This window comes from Pantherophis guttatus, chromosome 12 (assembly GCF_059756535.1).
Source record: "Pantherophis guttatus breed Tessera chromosome 12, ASM5975653v1, whole genome shotgun sequence".
Lineage (NCBI taxonomy): Eukaryota > Metazoa > Chordata > Lepidosauria > Squamata > Colubridae > Pantherophis > Pantherophis guttatus.
Genome location: NC_142074.1, coordinates 26,780,525 through 26,801,333, shown reverse-complemented (window position 1 = coordinate 26,801,333; position 20,809 = coordinate 26,780,525). Strand labels below are relative to the sequence as shown.

The window sequence follows — 20,809 nt, the reverse complement described above, 5'->3', positions numbered from 1 at the left end:
ACGAGAGGACCGACCTTTGTGGCACCCCACATATAAGGCGCCTCAGGGTTGACCTCTGCCCCCCTGCCAACACAGACTGCAACCAGTCGGAGAGAAAGGAGGAGAACCACAGCAACACGGTGCCCCCCACCCCCAACTCTTCCAACCGGTGCAGCATGATACCATGGTCAATGGTATCAAAAGCCGCTGAGAGGTCTAATAGGACCAGGACAGAGGAACAACTCCTGTCCCGAGACCTCCAGAGATCATCAATCAACGCAACCAATGCTGTTTCCGTGCTGTACCCAGGCCTGAAGCCCAACTGGAACAGATCCAGATAAACCATTTCATCCAGGAACTGGGGAAGCTGTCGCGCCACCACTCTCTCAACAACCTTCGCCACAAAGCGAAGGTTGGAGACTGGACGATAATTTGCTAACACTGCCGGGTCCAGGGAAGGCTTCTTGAGGAGAGGCCTCACCACCGCCTCTTTCAAGGCAGCGGGAAAGTCACCCTCACTCAATGAAGCATTTATAATCCCCTGGAGCCAGCCTCGCGTCATCTCCCGAGAGGCCAGCAACAACCAGGAGGGACACGGGTCCAATAAACATGTGGCTGCGCTCAGTCTACCCAGAATCCTGTCCACGTCTTCGGGAGTCACAGGATCAAACTCTTCCCAGATAACATTCTCAAGACCTGCCTCCATCATCCCTCCTGAATCTACCCAGTCAGAGTCCAAGTCTTCCTGAATCTGAGTGATTTTGTCATACAGATACTGCACAAAGTCCTCGGCCCTGCCCTCCAAGGGGTCCTCCTGCACTCTCTGGTGGAGCAGGGAGCGGGTCATTCTAAACAGGGCGGCCGGATGATGCAATAAGAGTGGCAAAATAGTTACATTTTGCCGCTTTTATTGCCACTAGGTAAGTCTTAATATGAGATCTTACCAGTGTTCGGTTGGATTCAGAAAAGCTGGCCCTCCAACTGCTCTCCAGGTGTCTTTTCCGGTGCTTCATCTCCCTCAGCTCCTTGGTGAACCAAGGAGCCAGGTGAGACCGGCGCCAGGTCAGAGGCCGCAAATGCACGACTGAATCCAAAGCTCCAGCAGCCGCCCTATCCCAGGCAGCCACTAGGTCTTCAGTCGAGGTGTGAGCCAGAGCCTCAGGGAATGGCCCAAGCTCCATCTGGAACCTATCACGTTCCATCAGGTGCCTGGGGCGGTACCTTCTCATCGGTTCCGCCTCCCTGCGGCGGAGTGTGGCGGTTCGAAGGTCAAAGCGAAGGACGGAGTGATCTGACCATGACAAGGGCTCAGTCGCTGTATCCCCTATCTCAAGATCACTCAACCACTGACCAGAGGCAAAAACCAAGTCCAGCATGTTTCCCCCCATGTGAGTAGGGCCATGAACTAACTGGGTCAGATCCATAGCAGTCATGGAAGCCATGAACTCCCGAGCCGCCTCAGATGTCTCACCGATGGATGGCAAGTTAAAATCCCCCATGACCATAAGCCTGGGGGTATCAACCGCCACCGCGGCTATAACATTGAGCAGCTCGGGCACGGCTGCCGCCATGTGGCAGGGTGCCAGGTACGTGATCAGCACCCCCATCTGTACCCCATGATCCCACTTCACAAGGAGGGACTCACATCCGGCAGTCTGAGGCACAGTGACCTCCCTCGGCCCAAGACCTTCTTTAATGACAACCGCCACCCCCCCTGCCCCTCCCATGACCTTGGCTGATGAAATGCGCGAAAACCGAGTGGGCACATTTCAACGAGGGCCCCCCCCTCCTGGCCCAACCGGGTCCCTGTAATACCCACCAGGTCCGCTCCCCCCTCCTGAACAAGATTGCAAATGAGGGGGGCTTTATTTACCACAGACCTGGCATTGCATAACATCAGCCGAAGGCCCAGGCCCTGAGGATCTGTGCAACCCAGGGAACGAGCAGAGCATTGGGGACCGGAGTGCGCAATCGTTCGAACACAACGAGTGCGCACTCCCGACATCTATCTCTCTCCCCTCCCTCCCTCCCCCCTCTCTCTCCCTCTGTATCTCTCTATGTCTCTCTCTCTCCCCTTCTCTCTGTATCTCTCTGTCTCTGCCCTGGCTGCTTCTCCATCCCATGCCGTCACCCTAACCTTTTCAGGCCAGGTGAGGAGTGACTGGGAGGGGAGGGTAAGGGGCAGGACCAGCCAGTGGTGGGATCACCTGACAGGGAGCCACAGCAGAGGGCCCAAAGAGCCGGATGTGGCTCCGGAGCCGCAGGTTGCTGACCCCTGCCCTAGGTGCTTCCCATAACAACTTGCTAGGGCTGGGGGTGGAGATGGCTGGAGTGGAGGGTCAACAGAGCTGGCAGAGCTAGTACAACCCCTGCTCCAGTGGTGGGTTTCAAAACCCACACCCAGTTCTGTGGGCGTGGCATGGCTTGATGGGCGTGGCAGGGAAGGATACTGCAAAATCCCCATTTCCTCCCGATCAGCTGGAACTCAGGAGGCAGAGAATAGATGGGGGCAGGGCCATTCAGAGGTGGTATTTGCCGGTTCTCCAAACTACTCAAAATTTCCGCTACCCATTCTCCAGAACTGGTCAGAACCTGCTGAAACCCACCTCTGCCCTACTCCAGGGTTCTTGGGCTGATCTTCTTGTCAGATCTTGACATGGAAGTCCTGCCCAGACTGCTACAGAACCCCGTAGAGCTTTTCGCAGGAGGGAGCCCCATCCGTGGGTTGAGCAGAATTACAAGATCCAGGCCTTCAGCCCTACTAGTAAGGTTGCTATGATTGCTCTTTTCCTGATATCACAAATGTCCAGCAGAACAACCAAAATGACCACAGAGGAGGTTGATGCCAACCAGAGAGGAGTTATGCAATGCTGGAAGCAGCCAAAAGTTGCTAACAGAGCCTGGGCGAATCCCTGGCCCTGCCATGATTGTTATCAATGCAACAGAAATGTAACATTAAAACAGAAAAGGAAGAAAAAAAGACACAGAGGAGTTTTCAATCTTCTTTTACAGCAGTTATAAGTACAATTAGAAATTTTACTCTATGGTTACAACGTATCTTCTTTCTATAATCTATCCGGTCTAATCATCCAAACCATATATCATGAGTTCATTTTTTTTCTGTTTCTCACAAAAAGTCTGTAACAGGTTTCCAGTCAGTAATAAATGTAGATATTGTTTTTTTTTTCTCTGATCAAAGAAGTCAATTTAGCCATGGCAGCTAGTTCCGTCATCTTCACCAGCCATTCTTCCGTGATGGGCAGTGCTGAATCTTTCCATCTTTGTGCATACAACAATCTTGCTGCAGCTATCATGAACAAAAAGTTCCCACAAATTACATACAAATTAGATACTGAAACCACGCTGCAGTCCCACAAGGCAGAGCAGATCCAGAAATTAGCTCCACAGGAAGGCTAAAACTATTTTTTTAATTGAGAGTGACTATAATCACCATCTTGCTCAGCCTTCTTATGTTCCTGTCACCCAGGGTGGTTTCTGTCTGAGCCCCTTCCACATGCCCGTATTTTTCAGAGTATAAGACACACCTTTCTTCCCCCCAAAAAAAGAGTGAAAATCTGGGTGTGTCTTATACTCCGAATGTAGCCCCACCCAGCTTCTCAAACGGAGGTTTCAGAGGCTGAAAAAGGCATCAGAAACGAAGCTTTACAAAAGAAGCCTCCAAATAGAGCTTCAGAGGCTTTTTTTTCTGAAGCTCTTTCAGAGGCTTTCAGAGGCAGAAAAAAAACCAAAAAAAAAAAAACCAAGGCACAGAGCTCACAGCCAAGGAACCTGTTGCTAAAATTCACCTCTGGGAACAGCTGATTGGGGGTATTCCAGGAGGCCAATCCACCTGCCAATCAGCTTTTTTCTTATTTTCCTCCCCCAAAACTAAAGTGTGTCTTATACTCCAAAAAATAAGGTATTTTTGGTCTGCTGTGGACATAAGATATAGTTCACCCTTCCCAGCCTTGGTAATGGAGTCTGCATACCTCTATCAAGATGATCTTCAATACTTTCTACTATGTCCACAAGAAACAAAAATGGGGAGAATGTGAAAAGAGGCCAGCAGGGAATATGTGCAGAGCCCTCTCAAAATCAGAATTCCAATGTTATCGTGCTCTTAAATGCACAGCACCTCCATATTAGTATCTCTAACTTGGACTGGAGAAGAGTGGAAGAGACGGCAACTCAATGCCACTTCCATGCACACCCCACCCCCCAGGAAAGGCTATGAAAGTAGGAAAAAATACATTTTCTCCCTCTACAACCCAAGAGGAGCATTGCAGGGAATAACAATAGTAATAAAGATAAAACCTGCCGATGTCTTACAACAGGAACATTAAAAAAAAGAAACTGAAGGGCAGCCTTTCCTCTCCCCTCCTACCAGTGGCGAAATCCAAATTTTTTTTACTACCGGTTCTGTGGGTGTGGTTTGGTGGGTGTGGTGTGGTGTGGTGTGGCTAGGTGGGTGTGGCTTGGTGGGCGTGACAGGGGAAGGATACTGCAAAATCCCCATTCCCTCCCCACTCCTGGGGGAAAGATATTGCAAAATTTCCATTCCCACCCCACTCTGGGGCCAGCCAGAAGTGGTATTTGCCAGTTGTCTGAATTGCTCAAAATTTCCGCTACTAGTTCTCCAGAACCTGCTGGATTTCACCCCTGCCTCCTGGGATGAAATGCTCCCGGTTCGGACCGGATCGCCCTAATCCAGTAGTGATGGCGGCGGGTGGTTCAGAGAACCGGTAGCAGAAATCCCTGCCCACCCCCCCATGTCCAGCTGAGCTGCGCGATCATCAGAGGCTTTTTTTTTATTTTTAAAAGCATTTTTTCTACAATTTCTTCTGCCGAAAAAATGCTTTTAAAATTAAAAAAAAGCCTCTGATGATTGCACAGCTCAGCTGGGATTGTCAGAGCCTTTTAAAAGCATTTTTTCTTTTAAGAAAAAATGCTTTTAAAAGTAAAAAAAAAGTTGGCCACGCCCACCAAGTCACATTACCCCCATCACCAAGCCACGCCCATAGAACCGGTAGTAACAAATTTTACATTTCACCACTGCCTGCCTCTTACCCTTCAGGCCACTAGAGACCAGGAACACTCCTGTTCCCCCGCCCCCGTTCCCCCCCCCCCAATAGCTGGTTTGCAAGTCTTACAGCTAACCACATGATTTTCCTCTTGTGGCTGTCGTGGGCAAGTCATCTCCTGAGCCACATCCACATGTTAAAGAGCCAGGCAGAGACCAACATGGCGTAAAGGAACAGCTCCTTCTGGTGCCAACTCCCACTTTGTTCTTCCAGTGCACACAATTGCCAAGAAAGGTCAGACAGCTGCATTTCCAACAGGAGAAAGAAGAGAAAAAGTGACACAGCCAAGGGAACAAGCCACTCGCTGCATTTCAGGGCTTCAACACGGGTAGTTCCATTTTGGTGGTCTGCCACCTTACCTGCTCCATCATCGTCCTAATCTCCAGGGTGCCAAACTCCTCCAGGGATCCATCTGAGACCAAGTTTACCCCCCAGGCACTAAACGGAGGAGGCAAAGACAGATAATTCACTGCTGCATGCTGGGAGGGAGAGCAGGGCTAGTCCAAACTGAAAAAGCTGGCAGGTGAGGGGCAGAACAGAGCTATAAATGGTGGCGGGAGCAGGCCGGAGAAAGAGTCCCAGCAAGACTGGTCAACCTTGGGGATGTGGCTGCACCCCCTGAAAAACATGACCCACTTCTCAGTGCGCTACATGCAGAGTTCCACGGGGTGGTTGGTCGTACCTGATTTGAACCCGCCTGGGCCCCCACAGCAGCTGGAACAGCTGGCGCCCCAGGAAGTGCAGCACTTGGAGGACATTCCTGGAGGAGTAGATCCTGCCTTCCCCAAAGAAAGCTGGGCAGCTGGGACACGGGTGCAGAAGGCCTGACTCCAGTCTGCAAGGGGCACAGAGACAGAGGCAGAGCTGGAAGCTTAGCAAACTCTTGCTGGCCCAGAGGGAGGACAGGCACATCTTCCCGTGTCTCAGCCATGAAGGAAGCTCACGTGAAGAAAAGAAACATCCTCAAAGAAGTGGAAGGATTTGCCAAAAAAAGAGAGAGGGACCCCAACACTGGTCCCCTTCTTGCATGCTTTGCCTTTCCACATTCCCAGTGAACTGAATGCACTTCAAACCAGCTGAGACAGATGATGGTCTGCTGCAACAGCTCAACCCAGCAGCCCAGAAGCAACATCAGGTGTTCCTTGGAAGCCCCACTGCTCCGGGTTATCCCCCTAGAAGGTGCGGGAAGTCAACAGCTGTGGCCAATGAGGGGCCATCCAGCTTCTGTTTATAAAAATCTCCTAAGAAGGACAGCAACCTCTTCTCATGGCAGTTCCTAAACTTCAACTGACAGAAGTCCCCTTTTTGTGACTGGAATCTTTAATCTAGGCTATCAGAAAGGGGAGACACCAATGCTAGCTTAGCCAGCTAGATGGGGAGGCCGTAAATGATCCCGAGAGTTACTTTGCCTTGCTTACCCACTGCCCCACCCATGCAGCCGGTGCTGCCTCTGGTGCCTGTAGAGCAGTGGTGGGTTTCAAATTTTTTTACTACCGGTTCTGTGGGTGTGGCTTGGTGGGCCAAGCATGACTTCTTGGAGGGCGTGGCATGACTTGGTGGGCGTGGCAGGGGAAGGATACTATAAAATCTCCATTCCCACCCCAATCCAGGGGAAAGTTACTGCAAAATCCCCATTTCCTCCTGATCAGCTGGGATTTGGGAGGCAGAGAATAGATGGGGTCTGGGCCAGTCAGAATTTTTACCACCGGTCCTCCGAACTACTCAAAATTTCCATTACTGGTTCTCCAGAACTGGTCAGAACCTGCTGAAACCCACCTCTGCTGTATAGGGCATCTTCAGCTTACAGATGAAATTTCTTCTCCTAGCAGGGCATCCTTTTTCTTACCTGCTCTGCCTCTGCCTGATCCTCTCCACGGTCACCTGAGGGGGCTCGTCGGACATTCCCTCTTCCCAGATTGTATCCGCAAATGCCTGTTGGACACAAGACACAAAGGAAGGGAACCTGGGTTGCCCAGCCACTTCTGCAGTGGCATCAAAGATCTTCCTCCCAGGGAGAGTAACAGGGACCTCTGTCAACAGCCCCACATGGCTCCCTGGCACAGCAAGGGATGCTGCACTAGGCCAACAGGCCTCAGCATCTGTCACAGAACATTGCACAGACTGGAAAAGGGGACCTCAAGCTAGGAAGCATTGTGCTCATATTGGGAAGGAGGGCATTCTCATTCTTCTCTTCTCTTATTCTCCACCCCCAGCAAGTCACCTCTGTTCTCCCAAGGGCGGAGAGGACAAAGCACTCTCTATAGCCCTCCCTGGATCCAGAAACCTCTGGATTCAACCCATAGCAAGGATGCTAGGCATGGCTAAAGTCCTGAAAACCCATTCTGTTCCTGTCTATCCCCCACCCCACCCCCAGCTCTGGCCCAGAAGGCAATTTAGTTCCAAACACCACCACCTCCTCGGTGAGACCTCTCTGTCATCTTCCCCTCCCTGGCCTTCTGGTTTACCACTAGGGCATATTCTGCATTCAGTACCAGTTGCTTATTCTTCTGGGGTCCAAGCTGGGAGGCAAAGCTGAGCAACTTGTGCTGGCCATAGTCTGCTTTATGGATGGCTGGTTCCAGGAAAGGTCGATCAGCAAATGGACGAGGCTGCTGCTGTGCCCCAGAAGGCTGGAAACAGAGAGGCTTCATTTCTAAGGTGGGGGGAGGAAGGAAGGTGACCCCATCAGCCCCAGAAAAGGAAACCTTCCTAGCAGTGGTGAAATCCAAATTTTTTTACTAACGGTTCTGTGGGCATGGCTTGGTGGGCATGGCTTGGTGGGCGTGTCAGGGGAAGGATACTACAAAATCTCCATTCCCTCCCCACTCCTGGGGGAAAGATATTGCAAAATCTCCATTCCCACCCCCCTCTGGGGCCAGCCAGAGGTGGTATTTGCCGGTTCTCCGAACTGCTCAAAATTTCCACTACCGGTTCTCCAGAACCTGTCAGAAGCTGCTGGATTTCACCCCCGCTTCCTAGGGCTCTTGGGAGTGAATTCTATCAATTCTCACTTCCTCATGGTCTTGGAGGACCCATGGGTCAATTCAATAAATTAACTGTCATCCCACCCCTGTACTTCAGATCTATGGCTGGTTAAGAATTATCCTTCCTTAAGCCAAAAATCTTCTCATAAACCCATCAGCTCCTTGCATTGTTCTAGCTGGAAGGAGAGGGCAAAGGGAAAGGAAAAGGAGCGAAAAAAATTCCTGTGCAAAAAGGCTCTTGTGGGAACAGGAAGGCAGGCAGTTTCTCCGCTATCAGTTCCACTCCTACCTCCCAGGCTCGGGTCTACAGTATGACCCAAGTTAGAGAAGTACACGTCAAGTCAATTACTTCATGCCGCCCAGAATTGCTTTTTAGGAGATGGGCATCAGGAGCACATCTTTCTCCTTCTGTCCTGGCCACTTTTTACAGAGGCACAATTGAGAGGGTTTTAACAAACTGTATCACTGTTTGGTTTGGTGGCAGCAGTGCCTCAGATAGAAAGTCTATACCAAGAGTAGTGAGGACAATGGAGATTATTATAGGAAGCTGCTCCCCACATACCCACTTCAGGGTCTGTTTCTACTGCTTCCCTCTGGGAGGAGGTTTCAAAGTATTTCTAGCAGGACTACCAGATTCTGTAACAGCTTTCTTCCCTAGGTAAACTTGCCTGGTCTGTCTGGTAAACTTGTCTGGTAAACTTGCAAGTGTCATTTTTCTTGCCCTGTACATGTACTGTATACATCTGAACTAGACTGTGTTGTTTCTCTGAGCCATATAATATATACGGGTATATGCATAATTTTGTATTTATTTATTTGTTTGTTTTGTCACATTGATGTAGTGTATCTTGGAGGTGGTGACCCTTTGAGAACTGTATGCAGTAAAATTTTGTTTTAATGTATGCCAATTAGTGTACATTCAAAGTGACAATAAAGTTATTCTAAGTCTATTGGGCAGCCATATCAATACGATGGATGGACGGACGGACAGACAGGGGAACACCTTGTGGCATGAGTTTTGTCCCCTTGCAGCTAGAACCATGCCCCACCTCCAAGTGGCTCTTGTGACTGGATAGACACATCCATTTACTTAAAGGAAGCCATTGTATGCCTCCTAGGGATTCATTGTGGGTCCACCTATCCTGACAACTTCTGCCTTGCCTCCAGCTTCCCTTTCCGGAAAACGGGTAGAGGTGGTGGTGGTATGCCAGCTACTAAGTGACCTGGAGGAGGCAAGTTACCTGGATCTCTTTCAGTCGGACTGCAAGTCTGGAGATGGGATGGAAAGTGCACGGAAACCAGGATCTGGCTACGAGTGCCCAACTCTGTGGGGGGAACAAATAATGCTGCGTCCTTGCATATATGACTCTGAAATGCACATTAGGCAGAGCAGGCAAACTGAACTGTTGCCGTTCCTGTGGTGTGCAGAGAGTCAACATGTGGGCACAGTAAAGGACAATAGTGTTTATGTTAGAAGGCAGGCTAGGTTATGGGGCAGGTTAGGAGCCTCTTTAGAAGACCAGAATGAAGAGTTAGCAGGCCAGCCCACAATAAACTCACCCCATGTCATTATCAGATCCGTATTCCTACAGTAATGGTTGCATTATCATTTATGTTGCCTTTCCATGCCTGTGTATCATTTCAGAGGCTATACAGCCTGAAACTTTGTGAGTTTCAGGGTCTCCTACATTCCCTTGGCAAAAGCCCAGAGATCACTGTGGATATGCATGTTGTCTACGTTTCAACCTATGATTAGTTCATAAGATTATTTACTAAAACATTCTACCTGTAAATGATTAATTTCAACCGTAATAACACAAGGGCCATCAATAGATTTAAACTCAATGTAATTCGCTCAAATCTTAATTGTAGGAAATATGACTTCTGCAATAGAGTAGTAAATGTCTGGAACACTGTACCTGATCCTGTTGTTAGTCTCTCTAATCCCCATACCTTTTACCATAAACTGTCTACCATGGACCTTTCATGTTTCTTAAGAGGTTCCCAAGGGGGCATGCATAAGTGCATCAGCGTGCCTACCGTCCAGTGGTGGGTTTCAAAAACTTTTACTACCAGTTTTGTGGGTGTGGCTTGGTGGGCATGGCATGACTTGGTAGGCGTGGCAGGGGAATACTGTAAAATCTCCATTCCCACCCCACTCCAGGGGAAGGTTATTGCAAAATCGTCATTTCCTCCTGATCAGCTGGGACTTGGGAGGCAGAGAATAGATGGGGGTGGGGCCAGTCAGAATTTTTACTAATGGTTCTCCGAACTACTCAAAATTTCTGCTACTAGTTCTCTAGAACTGATCAGAACCTGCTGAAACCCACCGCTGCTACTGTCCCTGTCCTACTGTTCCCAATTATATGTAATCATGTTACATATAACTGGGTATGTTTTGCCAATTTATATCCTTTTTTTTTGTGCCCAAAATTTTTCATGTTTCTATGTCTGTGTCTATTTTGTTACTTGTTTTATTTGTTGACAAATAAATAAATAAGAATAAGAATAATAAAGAAAAGATGCTATGTTGCCTCTATTTTCCTTGGTTCCAGACTTAAGTGAGCATTTTTGCACAGTAATCTTTTGATCCTCTCTGCAATGTTTGATACCATCAGTCATGGCAGTCTGGGACCACCACAAGGCCGGGAGCAACGCTCTGCAGCACATCTGCTCCCTCCAGCCAGTGAGGAAGGTCAGCTGGGGGGGTTGTTCCCTCAGAGGAGATGCAGGATCCAATCCTCTCTTCCATGGTTGGACGACCACATGAAATCAATCTGACAGTTAAAATCCAAAACCATCTTTTTTTTTTTTTTAATTTGATTTATATGCCGCCCTTCTCCGGAGACTCAGGGCGGCTTACAATGCGTTAAGCAATCTGGCTCTCTGCTCCAATTCCGGACAGGTTTGCATTTCCTCAAAGGAGTGGATTAGGGGGAAAGGGCAATTCACAACTTATTGCTAGATTTCAGATAGAAGCCAGCCAGGAAAATATTGTGCATTCCCCAAAAGCTGGGCAATGCCAGTCTGCTTTATGTGTGACGGTCTTTCAAGATCGCAATAACCCACAACTGTGCAGCCCACCTGCTAGCACCTGCAAGTTGTTACAGCCATCCAACTGGTTTTGTAAACATTCCATTGGCTTCCAATACTCTGTGTGGCTTTAGCCTGTAAAAGTTTTCTCAGTATCTTCTCCTTCATCCCACAAGGGGCTCCTCAAGCTCTCCTCTACTACAGCGCCTGGGGAGGGATGCAGGTTTGTTTCTCTCCTTCGCTTTGGAGCAGCCCCTCCCCAGACGTGCAAGGCTGTTAAAAAAGGGGTGTTGATCTGTAATGGCCAGTAATAGGATTGGGGCCACAGTATCACTAAATCCGCAGGGGTCCTCAAACTCAGCAGCTTTAAGACTTGTGGACTTCAACTCTGGCTGGAGAATTCTGGGAGTTGAAGTCCACAAGTCTTAAAGCTGCCAAGTTTGGAGACCCCCGAGTTAACGGCTTCTTGTGCCTTTTATTTTTTATCAACAGCCAGGACAGTCTGGCGTGTGGCAATACATGGAAACTGTGAATTCCCATCCCCTCAACTACTCCCATACCACAAGGTCCCTGCTTTACCTGCCGGAAAAAGCTTTCCAGGGACCTGCATCTGGAAAAAGAGGAGAAAGTCCTCGTCGACTGCCACCTTCAGCCGGCTGGGGACCCGCGTGAGCCGGCTGATGGCTTCGCTGAACTCCGCCTCTCGGTTGGCTTCGTCCAGCTGCGCAGACCGCATAGCCCGCTCTTCTGCCTTCTGTAACGGGAACGATTGCCCAAACGCTCAGCAATTCAAACTCTTGGGTGGGGGGAGGAAGGAGAGCGCCCCCCCCCGTGCGCAAAAGAGATCCTGCGACGCCATTCAGACCCCAGAAGATAGACCTCTCCCCAGGTCGCGGCCGCAAAGCTCCGCCGGGGCCCCCGCGCTCCAGGCGCAGATTCTCACCAGCCAGTCCCGGCAAAGCCTCCGTATTAAATAGCTCTTCCCTTTGCACAGCCCTGCAAGCACACCCGCCAGAAGGGCCTGGCTGCGGGGGAGACCCCCCAGCGCCCAAAGAACGGGTCTGAGTCTTGCATGCGCGCGCGGGCCCACCGACCCCCACACCTACCCACGGGGCCTTTCTGGGGTTCGCAGGAAGGTCAGTTCAGAGGCTCTTGAAAGAGTTTGCACCAGTCAAGGAATCCTCCAGAGTAGCAGGAGGAGGCTGGGAAGGGCGAGGGGGACAAAAGCGGCGGACTGCTCGCAGCCCCGCCTGACCTCTGTCCCGCCCGGGCACTTCCTTTTCCCTTGGGCCCGACTTCAGGCCCCGCCGGTCAGCGCCCTCTGGCCGCGATTGGCCTGCAGTGGTCCGCCCCCAGCTGCGGCCCGCGCAGCGCTCGTGTGCTCGGCCGAAGGCGCTGAATCCCAGTCAGCTGACCCGGCCAGCCTGTGAACCGGCTCGCCTCTCGCGTGTTGACCCGAAAGGGAGGGCCCCCGGTTGCCCTGCCTGCCGCGCCCAAGGGCTCATCTCCGGCCCGCCTGCCGCTTCTCTAGAGCAGCTTCAAGCCGAGGTGCCCGAAAGAGGCTTAGCTTCAGCGGCATCGGTACCTAATCTCGTTAGGCTTTGCTCTCCGGAAGAGCGGAGCATATAATCCAAGCCTTTAAAAGGCAATCTGGCCCCAGCAGCCCAATTGCTCCCTTCATGTCTACCTCATGGGAAGGGCTTCTCCAACTTGACATCCACCAAAAGCTGGAAAAGTACAATCTCAGAGTGTGCACATGCACATGCACACACAAGCACACCAACACGTGGCACACCAACACATCCAGCGCATGGAGTGCCAGGCTGGAGAAGGCTAATTTAGACTTTGAAATACAGCAATTGGAGCAGAATGTGACAAGCAGACATGGTGTTTAAATATGTCCATTGTGCAAACCATTTCTTTGGGCAAAATCACACCATGACCCACCACCACAAAACCCTTGGACCATCCAGCAGGGACAAAGCCTGGGCAGTGTCATCCTTCGCTTTCAGGTTCTTCTGAAGGGAGAGCTGTTCAGAAGGAGGTGTGCAGATTGGGGTCTCAGGAAAGATCCCCTGAGGTTTCACAAGCAGCATGGAAGATGCCAACCTCTCTCTGCTAATGACCCCAAGACCCCATCTGCCTGTTCCAGGCTCACTGGGCCCTCAATGGGCGGAATGGGACAAGTTGCCACAGGCACCAGTCGCCCTTGGCTCAGGGTGGTTGCTACCAGCTTGGTTGGCAGCTCTTCTTCTTAAGAGAGGTAAAATCTCCCTGTAAGGCAGGCAGTGAAGGGAGAAGGAGAGTTGCTGTACTTACAATGTTTGGTGTCTTTTTTTAAAAAAACCTTTTGCCGCTGTCCACATCTAAATTCATGGCTGATCATGATCTGGTTTTGATAACAGTGCAAGAAACAATCTACTACCCATGAGAAATGACGTTTCTTTCCGTTTAAACAAAATGTATAAATACAGTAAAGCAGCATACAGAGTGTCACACAAGGAGAGAATACCTGGCTATGCATTAGCACCATCGAGAAAGAAGTGTGAAAGAGAGAGTGTGTGCTTTGTCCAGGGGAGGGAAAACATCAAGCAGCTGTTCCTTCTGGCAAGGAGAAATCTCCAGGGAATCCTGTGAAAGGAAGGGAGCTGTGTGGTGAGGGGAGACCCAGAGCACTGAGGGCAGGAGGAACAGGATGCCTCCCTCCATTCAGGGAAAAGGGCCAAAAGGAAAGTCAACTGTTGGGGCAGAATCCCACCAGAGGAGGAAGTGCTGTTGCAGCAGAAGGGGGTCCCCAGCCACAGATGCCCATCCAGAATCATCTTTGGCAGCGTGTTGCTCCCAGGGTCTACCTTTGGACAGCCTCAAGGAGAGGAAGACACAGATTGGGCCAGTGGGATAAGCCTGAAGGGCGAGAAAATGTCCTGATGTGTTTCTGGGAGGGAGGGGCTCAGTCCTTCTCCTCTGCCCTCCATATGCACATAGAAATTACATGCACAGACACAGACACACAACCTTCCAGTGCAACAGGTACATCAGAAAATGGCAATTGCCAACGCATTGGCTTTGTGAATATAAAATTTCACTTTTGCTTTGGGCTGCTTCTCTTTGGAGAAGGAGGCCTCACATCAAGGCTTAATCCATAGACAAAGGCAGCATTCCACAGGGAGAGCAAACAGAGAGGTGGGTTTTCTTCCCCTCCGTTGGTTGAACAAAGCAGTGTCGGGTAGAAAGATAAAGTGAGCTGAGCATGAAAGAAGGATTGGCATTTTCCCATGTCAGATACATGCCAAAAAGACATACCTGCCCTCCTCCTCCTCAGCACCATCCCAGGTGGCTGGAAAGAGTGGTAAAGCCCCCACCCCACCCAATCCACCATCAGCACCCAACCAAGCTCTTGCCAAAAGGGTGGACATCAAAGGTGCTGAATGCCCCCCTGTAGCAGTAGGGCCCAGCCTCCTCCCTGGGAAGCCACCCAAACCGCCGCTCAGCCGTCTTCCTGTAAAAAGACCCCTGGGGCACCGTTCAGCCATGCTTTCTATCATATCCCTGCAACTAGAACTGCTCCAGTTGAGGGTCCCAGCAACAGCTCAGCAGAAGGAGTGAAGGGGGTGAATGGCACCGGCCACCTATGGAGCACTTGGTGAGGGTGGAGGATAAGGCTGTTCTGTGATAGCATCACCTGGCCGAGAGGATCCGGGGCTGCTACTTCCCAGGAGCATGAAGGGGATTCATAATCTCCTCGTATTTGGGAGGTGGGTCACTGTAGGACACGTTGGGCTCCTCTGCGCCACTGCTGCCAGCACAGTCGGGCTGCCCCGTCACTTCTTCGTAGGAGGGGGGAGGAGTGGCACTGCACAGTCTAGACAGGGGGGGAGCCATGTGCTCAGGCTCAACAAGCGTCCTGGCCAGCTGACTGGGTGACCCCTGCCCCCAATCGCCATTGGAAGCCCCTCTGCCACTTGGGTCCTGCTGGCAGTGGGTTTCGCTTTGGCTGGGAGGAGCTTCGCGGTGCACCCTCACCCTGGGCAAACTGCGAGCAGCTCGGCTGGCCAGGCCCCTATTTTGGGGGTAGGAGGGACGGTGGTGCGTGACTTTTTGCAGCTGGCAGCGCCAGATGATGAAGAGACCAATGACAATGAGCAATGCTACACCTAGCAGGGGCACCACGACGTACATGGCATCAGACCGGTCTGTCCCGTCGGACGCATCTTTGACGGAGTAGGCATAGCCCTTCCAGAACTCCATCTGCCAGGAATGGGAGACACCAGTCAGCAACCATCCACCCTCCCCCCTTAATCCCCCCTGAAATTGGTTAGCTCAAAGGTGCCTAAGGATTTGGGCCATGTGCCAGGAGCACTTCATATGTAATCCCCCAGTCCCATCACTAGGAGGCAGTGCGAATGGCCCTGCTGCCTGGAGAAATTACCAAAAGACTACCCAATATACTTAGTCCTCTGACTTAAAGTGCACTCTTTTTCTTTGGGCTTTAATTGGCGCACAGCTTCTTTGTTTTCCAATCCCCCAACTATTTGCCCATTTTGCTTTCCTCCTGCAAAATTCACCCTGTTGCCCTCCTGCCCACTCCTCACTCTTTTACACCATGGAGCCTCTTATTCCTTGATCAAGTGAATAATAAGCCTTTTCAGACACTTGGAACAAATGGAACAGATGTTATGCTGAGCACCTGAAATTAACATGCTGGTTCCCCCCCCTTAATGACTGAAGCCCCCATTCAGATTATCCACATCTTCGGAGCAAAGTGGGGAAACCTGGTACAAGGGAGTTCGTGGGTGAAAGACAAGGGATGCCCCACCCCACTCCCGCTGTTCCCTCCCAGACCCACCTACCGTCTTCTCCTTGTTCTCAAAGACCTCCTTTACTTCCTCATAGCTGCAGACCTCCTCCACGCACTCACGCTCAATGGTGCCCTGGCGAAACTCTTCCAGAAAGCCATTGGCCCGTGGAAAGCGCTTCAGGACGGAATGGGCTTTCGGAGCTGTGAGGAAGGCTGAAAGACAGGCACCAACACGGTCACTTTAAGAGGCTGGGAATTGGCCAAAATGTCTGCCAGCATCTCTGCCAGTTCCCATTCTTCTTCCATGGTGGAGGTCTTGCTGCTTTATTGCAGAGCAAGATCAGACAAGCCCCTCCCACCCAAATCTCCAGTGGCAGAAGAAGCAAGTACCGCTCCTTCTCCTTAACCTCTGGCAGGCAAGACTGGGCTCGTGTGGGCTGGTAGCCCAATTCACTTGGCCACGGCATCAACCGTGTTGATGCAAAAAGGGAAAACATTAGAAAAAACTGGAACAGCTAAAAATAACCTCCATCAGCCTCAGTTGTGGGCTGAGGCATTTGGAAAGGCTACCCATCCTGCCCTTAGAGAAGACAAACCACAGGTAAGGGTGAGTAGGCCCCTCCTGGAAAGGTAACCTCAGATTAGGGTGGTTCCAGTAGTGGCCGAAATGTCCTCAAGACTCCCCAATTTGAACAGCCTAAGAAAAGCCCTCCTCCCCTTCCTCTCTGTGTATTTTTAAGCCAATTTGAGAATGTAGAAGAAACCCAGCCAGCCACATGTGGCACAGGGGGCCTTTGAGCCCCTTCTCCCCAGGATGGGTGGAAAATATGCCTCCCCTCCAGCAAAGAATTCACCTACTTGCCATGTTAGGTCTTCACTCTTATCAGTTAAGGGTCTCAGCCAACTGTTAGGAAGAGAGCAAACCAGTTAAAAATCCTCCAGTTTAATTCTCACATTCTTCCCTTCCACCAATCATCCTTGAAGGTGCTTGAGACCCAGTCCCAAAGCTGCCCTTCTTCCTCCGGATAATACCAGCACACAGGGTAACTGTAATGGAAATCATCTCCAGAAGCAGATTTGGACAGATTTGTTGGGAGGAAGGAGGGGGCCCTGAAGGCAGGTCCCTGCATATATATATATGGTTCTACATCAGATGATGGAAGAGAAGCGTGATCCCTCCCCGGGTGTCGCCCCCCAACATTGCACAATGCAGGGCTTCTGCGCAAGGAGGGGAGTGGCAATCCCACCGTCCAAACAGGCTCTGCATTTCAGTTACAGGCGTCGCAACTGGTGAGCCAAACGCCCCACCTCCAACCTCCCAGGGCCCCCCCCCCGCCCCGCCCCGCCCTCCCCTCGCAGTTTGGCTCGCAGGTGCCAGCGCTGAGCGAGGAGTAAATTTTGCCGAGGCAGCAGGAACGGGGATCTGGTCCCCAACACGCGCGGGAGACTGGGTCGGGGAGGAGTTTCTGCATTGGGAGCGAGCACCAGGCGAGCCGGCCACAGGAACCACTCCGCGCACACTCCCTTCCGCGTCTTCCGAACGGGGAGAGAGCCCTTCCTCGAGCGCACGAAGGCCGCGAGGAGCCCGATCCCTTACCTCTGCCGTCGGGGAAGAGGTTGCCATGGCAACAGCGAGGCGGCGTACGGGATGCAGCGACGATGCTGCTGACGTCATGCGCGCCACCTCCAGGCATCGGGGGCAGCCACGGGTAACGGGCCTGCCAGAGCGCGCCCCTCTTGCCCGGCTCGCCGAAAAAACCGAAAGCGCCTTCGAGAGAACAGAGCCAGCCTCCGCCGCCGCTTCTAGGAGCGAGAGGGGCAAAGCCGAGGCAGCCACGCTGCCCGTCCTCCGTTAGAGCCTCCGAGGCGACCCCTGCTCCGCGACCACCTTCCCAGATCTCGCTTTGCTCGCTCGGCTTCTGGCGGCGGCTGTCCGAGGAGCCCTGCAGAAGCTCGGCGGATTCAGCCGCCAGCCGCGGCCCGTCGGAGGCGCCAAGGGGCGGGTCTTGCCGCGCGCCCTAGCCAGCCACGCTCTGGAGGCGGAGCTCGCACGCATCCCCCGCTCCCTCGCTGCGTTATCTACTGGTCGGGCCAGCAAGCTGGAGGCGGGCCGGCTGCCCATGCATGCTCTAAATTTAACCTGACTAGGTGGCTCAGTGGTTTTGACACTGAGCTTGTCGATCAGAAGGGTCGGCGGTTCGAATGCCTAGTACAGGTCTCCTGCGTGAGCAGGGGGTTGGACTAGATGACCTCCAAGGTCCCTTCCAACTCTGTTCCTGTTATAACCAAATGGGAAAGTCAGTGAGGGGCCTAAAAGGGACCTTTCCTTCTTGCTTGGCCTTCTGGGAAGCGTGGTCCGGGGGAGGACGAGCCTCTCCTGTGGCCGACTCGGGGATGAGCGTGCGCGCGCCCGCCCGTCCCAGTCCCTGGGAAATTTCTTTCTGAGCCAGGGTCTTCCCATCGCCGACTTGGCTCAGGACGCTGCTGAGGCGGCGGCGTCCCGCTCCGTAGAGAGAATTCCCCAACCGCTTCCTTGGCGGCTCCCGGGCGGCTGCCCACCCCCACCCCGCCAATTAAGCGAAAGAGAACGGTGTGGGGGGAGGGACAGGCTGTTTCGCTGAGCCTCCAATCAGTAGAATAGAATAGAATAGAATAGAATAGAATTTTTTATTGGCCAAGTCTGATTGGACACACAAGGGATTTGTCTTGGTGCATACACTCTCGGTGTACATAAAAGTGATATGTTCGTCAAGAATCATAAGATACAACACTTAATGATAGTCATAGGGTACAAATAAGCAATCAGGAAACAATATCAATATAAATCGTAAGGATAGAAGCAACAAGGTTACAGTCGTAAGTGGGAGGAGATGGGTAATGGAAATGGCGCCTTCAGGCAAAACCAGGGAGAAGAGGTTCCGTCGAGGGAGCCGCTCGTGCCTCGGGGGGGGGGGGTCGAGCTGCCCGGGAGCCCTTCTCCCCCGCCTGCTAGTCCAGGGTTTGGGAAGTCCTGCCCGGATTAGGTGGCGGGCTGGGAGGCCCGGCGGAGCTCAATGCCAGTTTGTGGCCGAACCGTCCTCTGTCGAAGGCTCCAGCCGGGCAAAGGCTGCTCGAGGCCAGGGGAGGGGGCCGCCGTGCTCCGACCTCGGCAAGATTGGGCCGATCCCCCTCGGAGCCTTGCGAGAGTTGAGGGAGCCACCATGGCGCCCCTGAGGAGAATCTTTAGGACGCCCTGGAGCCAGATGGCGTTGCTGTAGGTGGGCAAGGCCACCGTCACATTGCTGGGCAGGCGAGTTGGATGGCAGCCCGCCCCTGCCTGCCTGGAAGCCTGGCCAAGCAGTGGGAGAGCAGCCCGCAGGTGGCTCGGGCGAGACCTTGGCTTGCTTATCAATCGTCCAGATGCTACAACCGCGTTTCAGTTGCCTTGCAAGACTGTGAGGAGGGGGGGGTTGTCTTGGAGCTCCCTGAGCTTGATTGTTTTCTTGCAGACGTTTCAACCAATCTTGAAGAGCACAAAAAATCCCACAGTTCACCTCTGAGCTACAAATATCCCCTTCGGTCTGTACTGCAGGAGGGCTGAAGGGCAGCAGGAAACACCACTGTCCCCCACCCACCCAACCTCTTGCCTTTTTTGCACCAAAAACAGAATAAATCAGGGCATTTGTGACACGCACATACCCCAGCAACCCTGCTGCCAATCAGTGCAGGCTTGGTGGGCTCCATTCCCACCCCACTCCAGGGGAAGGATACTGCAAAATCCCCATTCCCTCCCCACTCCTGGGGGAAGGATATTGCAAAATCTCCATTCCCACCCCACTCCAGGGGAAGGATACTGCAAAATCCCCATTCCCTCCCCACTCCTGGGGGAAGGATATTGCAAAATCTCCATTCCCACCCCACTCTGGGGCCAGCCAGAGGTGGTATTTGCTGGTTCTCTGAACTACTCAAAATTTCCGCTACCAGTTCTCCAGAACCTGTCAGAATCTGCTGGATTTCACTCCTGGGGCAAGGGATGTATTGAGCCAGCAAAGCAAAGTCATGGTTGACTTTTGAAGATCATGTTACAACCTTGACCAGGGGGGCATTTGCCCAGATTTGTCTGGTGCGACAGTTGCAACCCTACCTGGACCGTGATGCCCTATGCACAGTCACCCATGCGCTCATAGCCTCCCAGATCGACTACTGCAATGCTCTCTACGTGGGGCTGCCAGTGAAGACCACTCAGAGGCTTCAGCTGGTGCAGAATGCGGCCGTGTGGGTAGTAATGGGAGTGTCCCGACACTCTCATGTTACACCTCTCCTGTGGGACCTGCATTGGCTACCGGTTGCCCTCCGGGTGAGATTCAAGGTGCTGGTAATTACCTATAAAGCCCTACATGGCTTAGGCCCAGGGTATCTGGCAGACCATCTGTGGCCAGCGACAGCTCCCCATCGCCCAGTGCGTTCCCACAGGGAGGGCCTCCTTGGGGTGCCGTCAGCCAGACAATGTCAGCTGGCAACCCCTAGGGAGCGGGCCTTCTCTGTGGGCGCACCTACCTTGTGGAATCAGCTCCCCCTGGAGCTCCGGGTGGCCCCTAACCTTCGCTCTTTCCACCGTGACCTTAAAACATGATTATTTCGCCTGGCTGGTTTGGACTGAAGGGGTTTTAAAGGGGATTTTAATGGTCTTTTATAATCCTATTGGGTATTTTTAATATTGTTTTTGCTTGTTTTTATTGTGAGCCACCCTGAGTCCTTTCGGAGATAGGGCCGCATACAAGTTTAAATAATAAATAAATAAATAAAGCCCCCTCCCGTTCTCTCACTCTTTTATCCAAAACTCTGGTCTGGCTGTCCTGAAGCAGTTAAACAGGAGGAAAGGGATTATCTGCTAGCAGCCTGAACTGAACTGAACTGAAGAGAAAAATGCCTCTCAGTCCCTCAGAACCAGTTTA

General features: G+C 52.1%; 2 protein-coding genes across 4 annotated transcripts; both read right to left on the bottom strand.

Annotated features, from left to right (window-relative positions):
* Window positions 1-2,968: 2,968 nt before the first annotated feature.
* LOC117679669 (mitochondrial fission factor-like) lies at window positions 2,969-13,394 on the bottom strand. 3 transcript variants are annotated; one of them, XM_034441818.3, is made up of 9 exons: window positions 12,184-13,394; window positions 11,657-11,831; window positions 9,286-9,369; window positions 7,553-7,713; window positions 6,907-6,992; window positions 5,743-5,895; window positions 5,420-5,498; window positions 5,130-5,303; window positions 2,969-3,286 (listed from the first exon to the last, which is right to left on the bottom strand). In XM_034441818.3, the coding sequence occupies exons 2-8, from the start codon at window positions 11,811-11,813 to the stop codon at window positions 5,172-5,174; spliced, it is 852 nt and encodes a 283-aa protein (XP_034297709.1). In that variant the 5' UTR covers window positions 11,814-11,831; window positions 12,184-13,394; the 3' UTR covers window positions 2,969-3,286; window positions 5,130-5,171. The 3 variants fall into 3 exon arrangements, with proteins under 3 accessions (XP_034297709.1, XP_087733672.1, XP_034297710.1); XM_034441819.3 differs by having other exon boundaries at window positions 3,192-3,286; window positions 5,137-5,303; XM_087877546.1 differs by lacking the exon at window positions 9,286-9,369 and having other exon boundaries at window positions 12,184-12,698.
* Window positions 13,395-13,512: 118 nt separating this feature from the next.
* Window positions 13,513-17,903, bottom strand: PRRG3 (proline rich and Gla domain 3). The gene is made up of 4 exons (XM_034441822.3): window positions 17,473-17,903; window positions 16,734-16,779; window positions 15,928-16,088; window positions 13,513-15,325 (listed from the first exon to the last, which is right to left on the bottom strand). Exons 2-4 carry the CDS (start codon window positions 16,738-16,740, stop codon window positions 14,783-14,785), a joined length of 711 nt encoding a protein of 236 aa, XP_034297713.1. The 5' UTR covers window positions 16,741-16,779; window positions 17,473-17,903; the 3' UTR covers window positions 13,513-14,782.
* Between the last annotated feature and the right edge of the window lie 2,906 nt (window positions 17,904-20,809).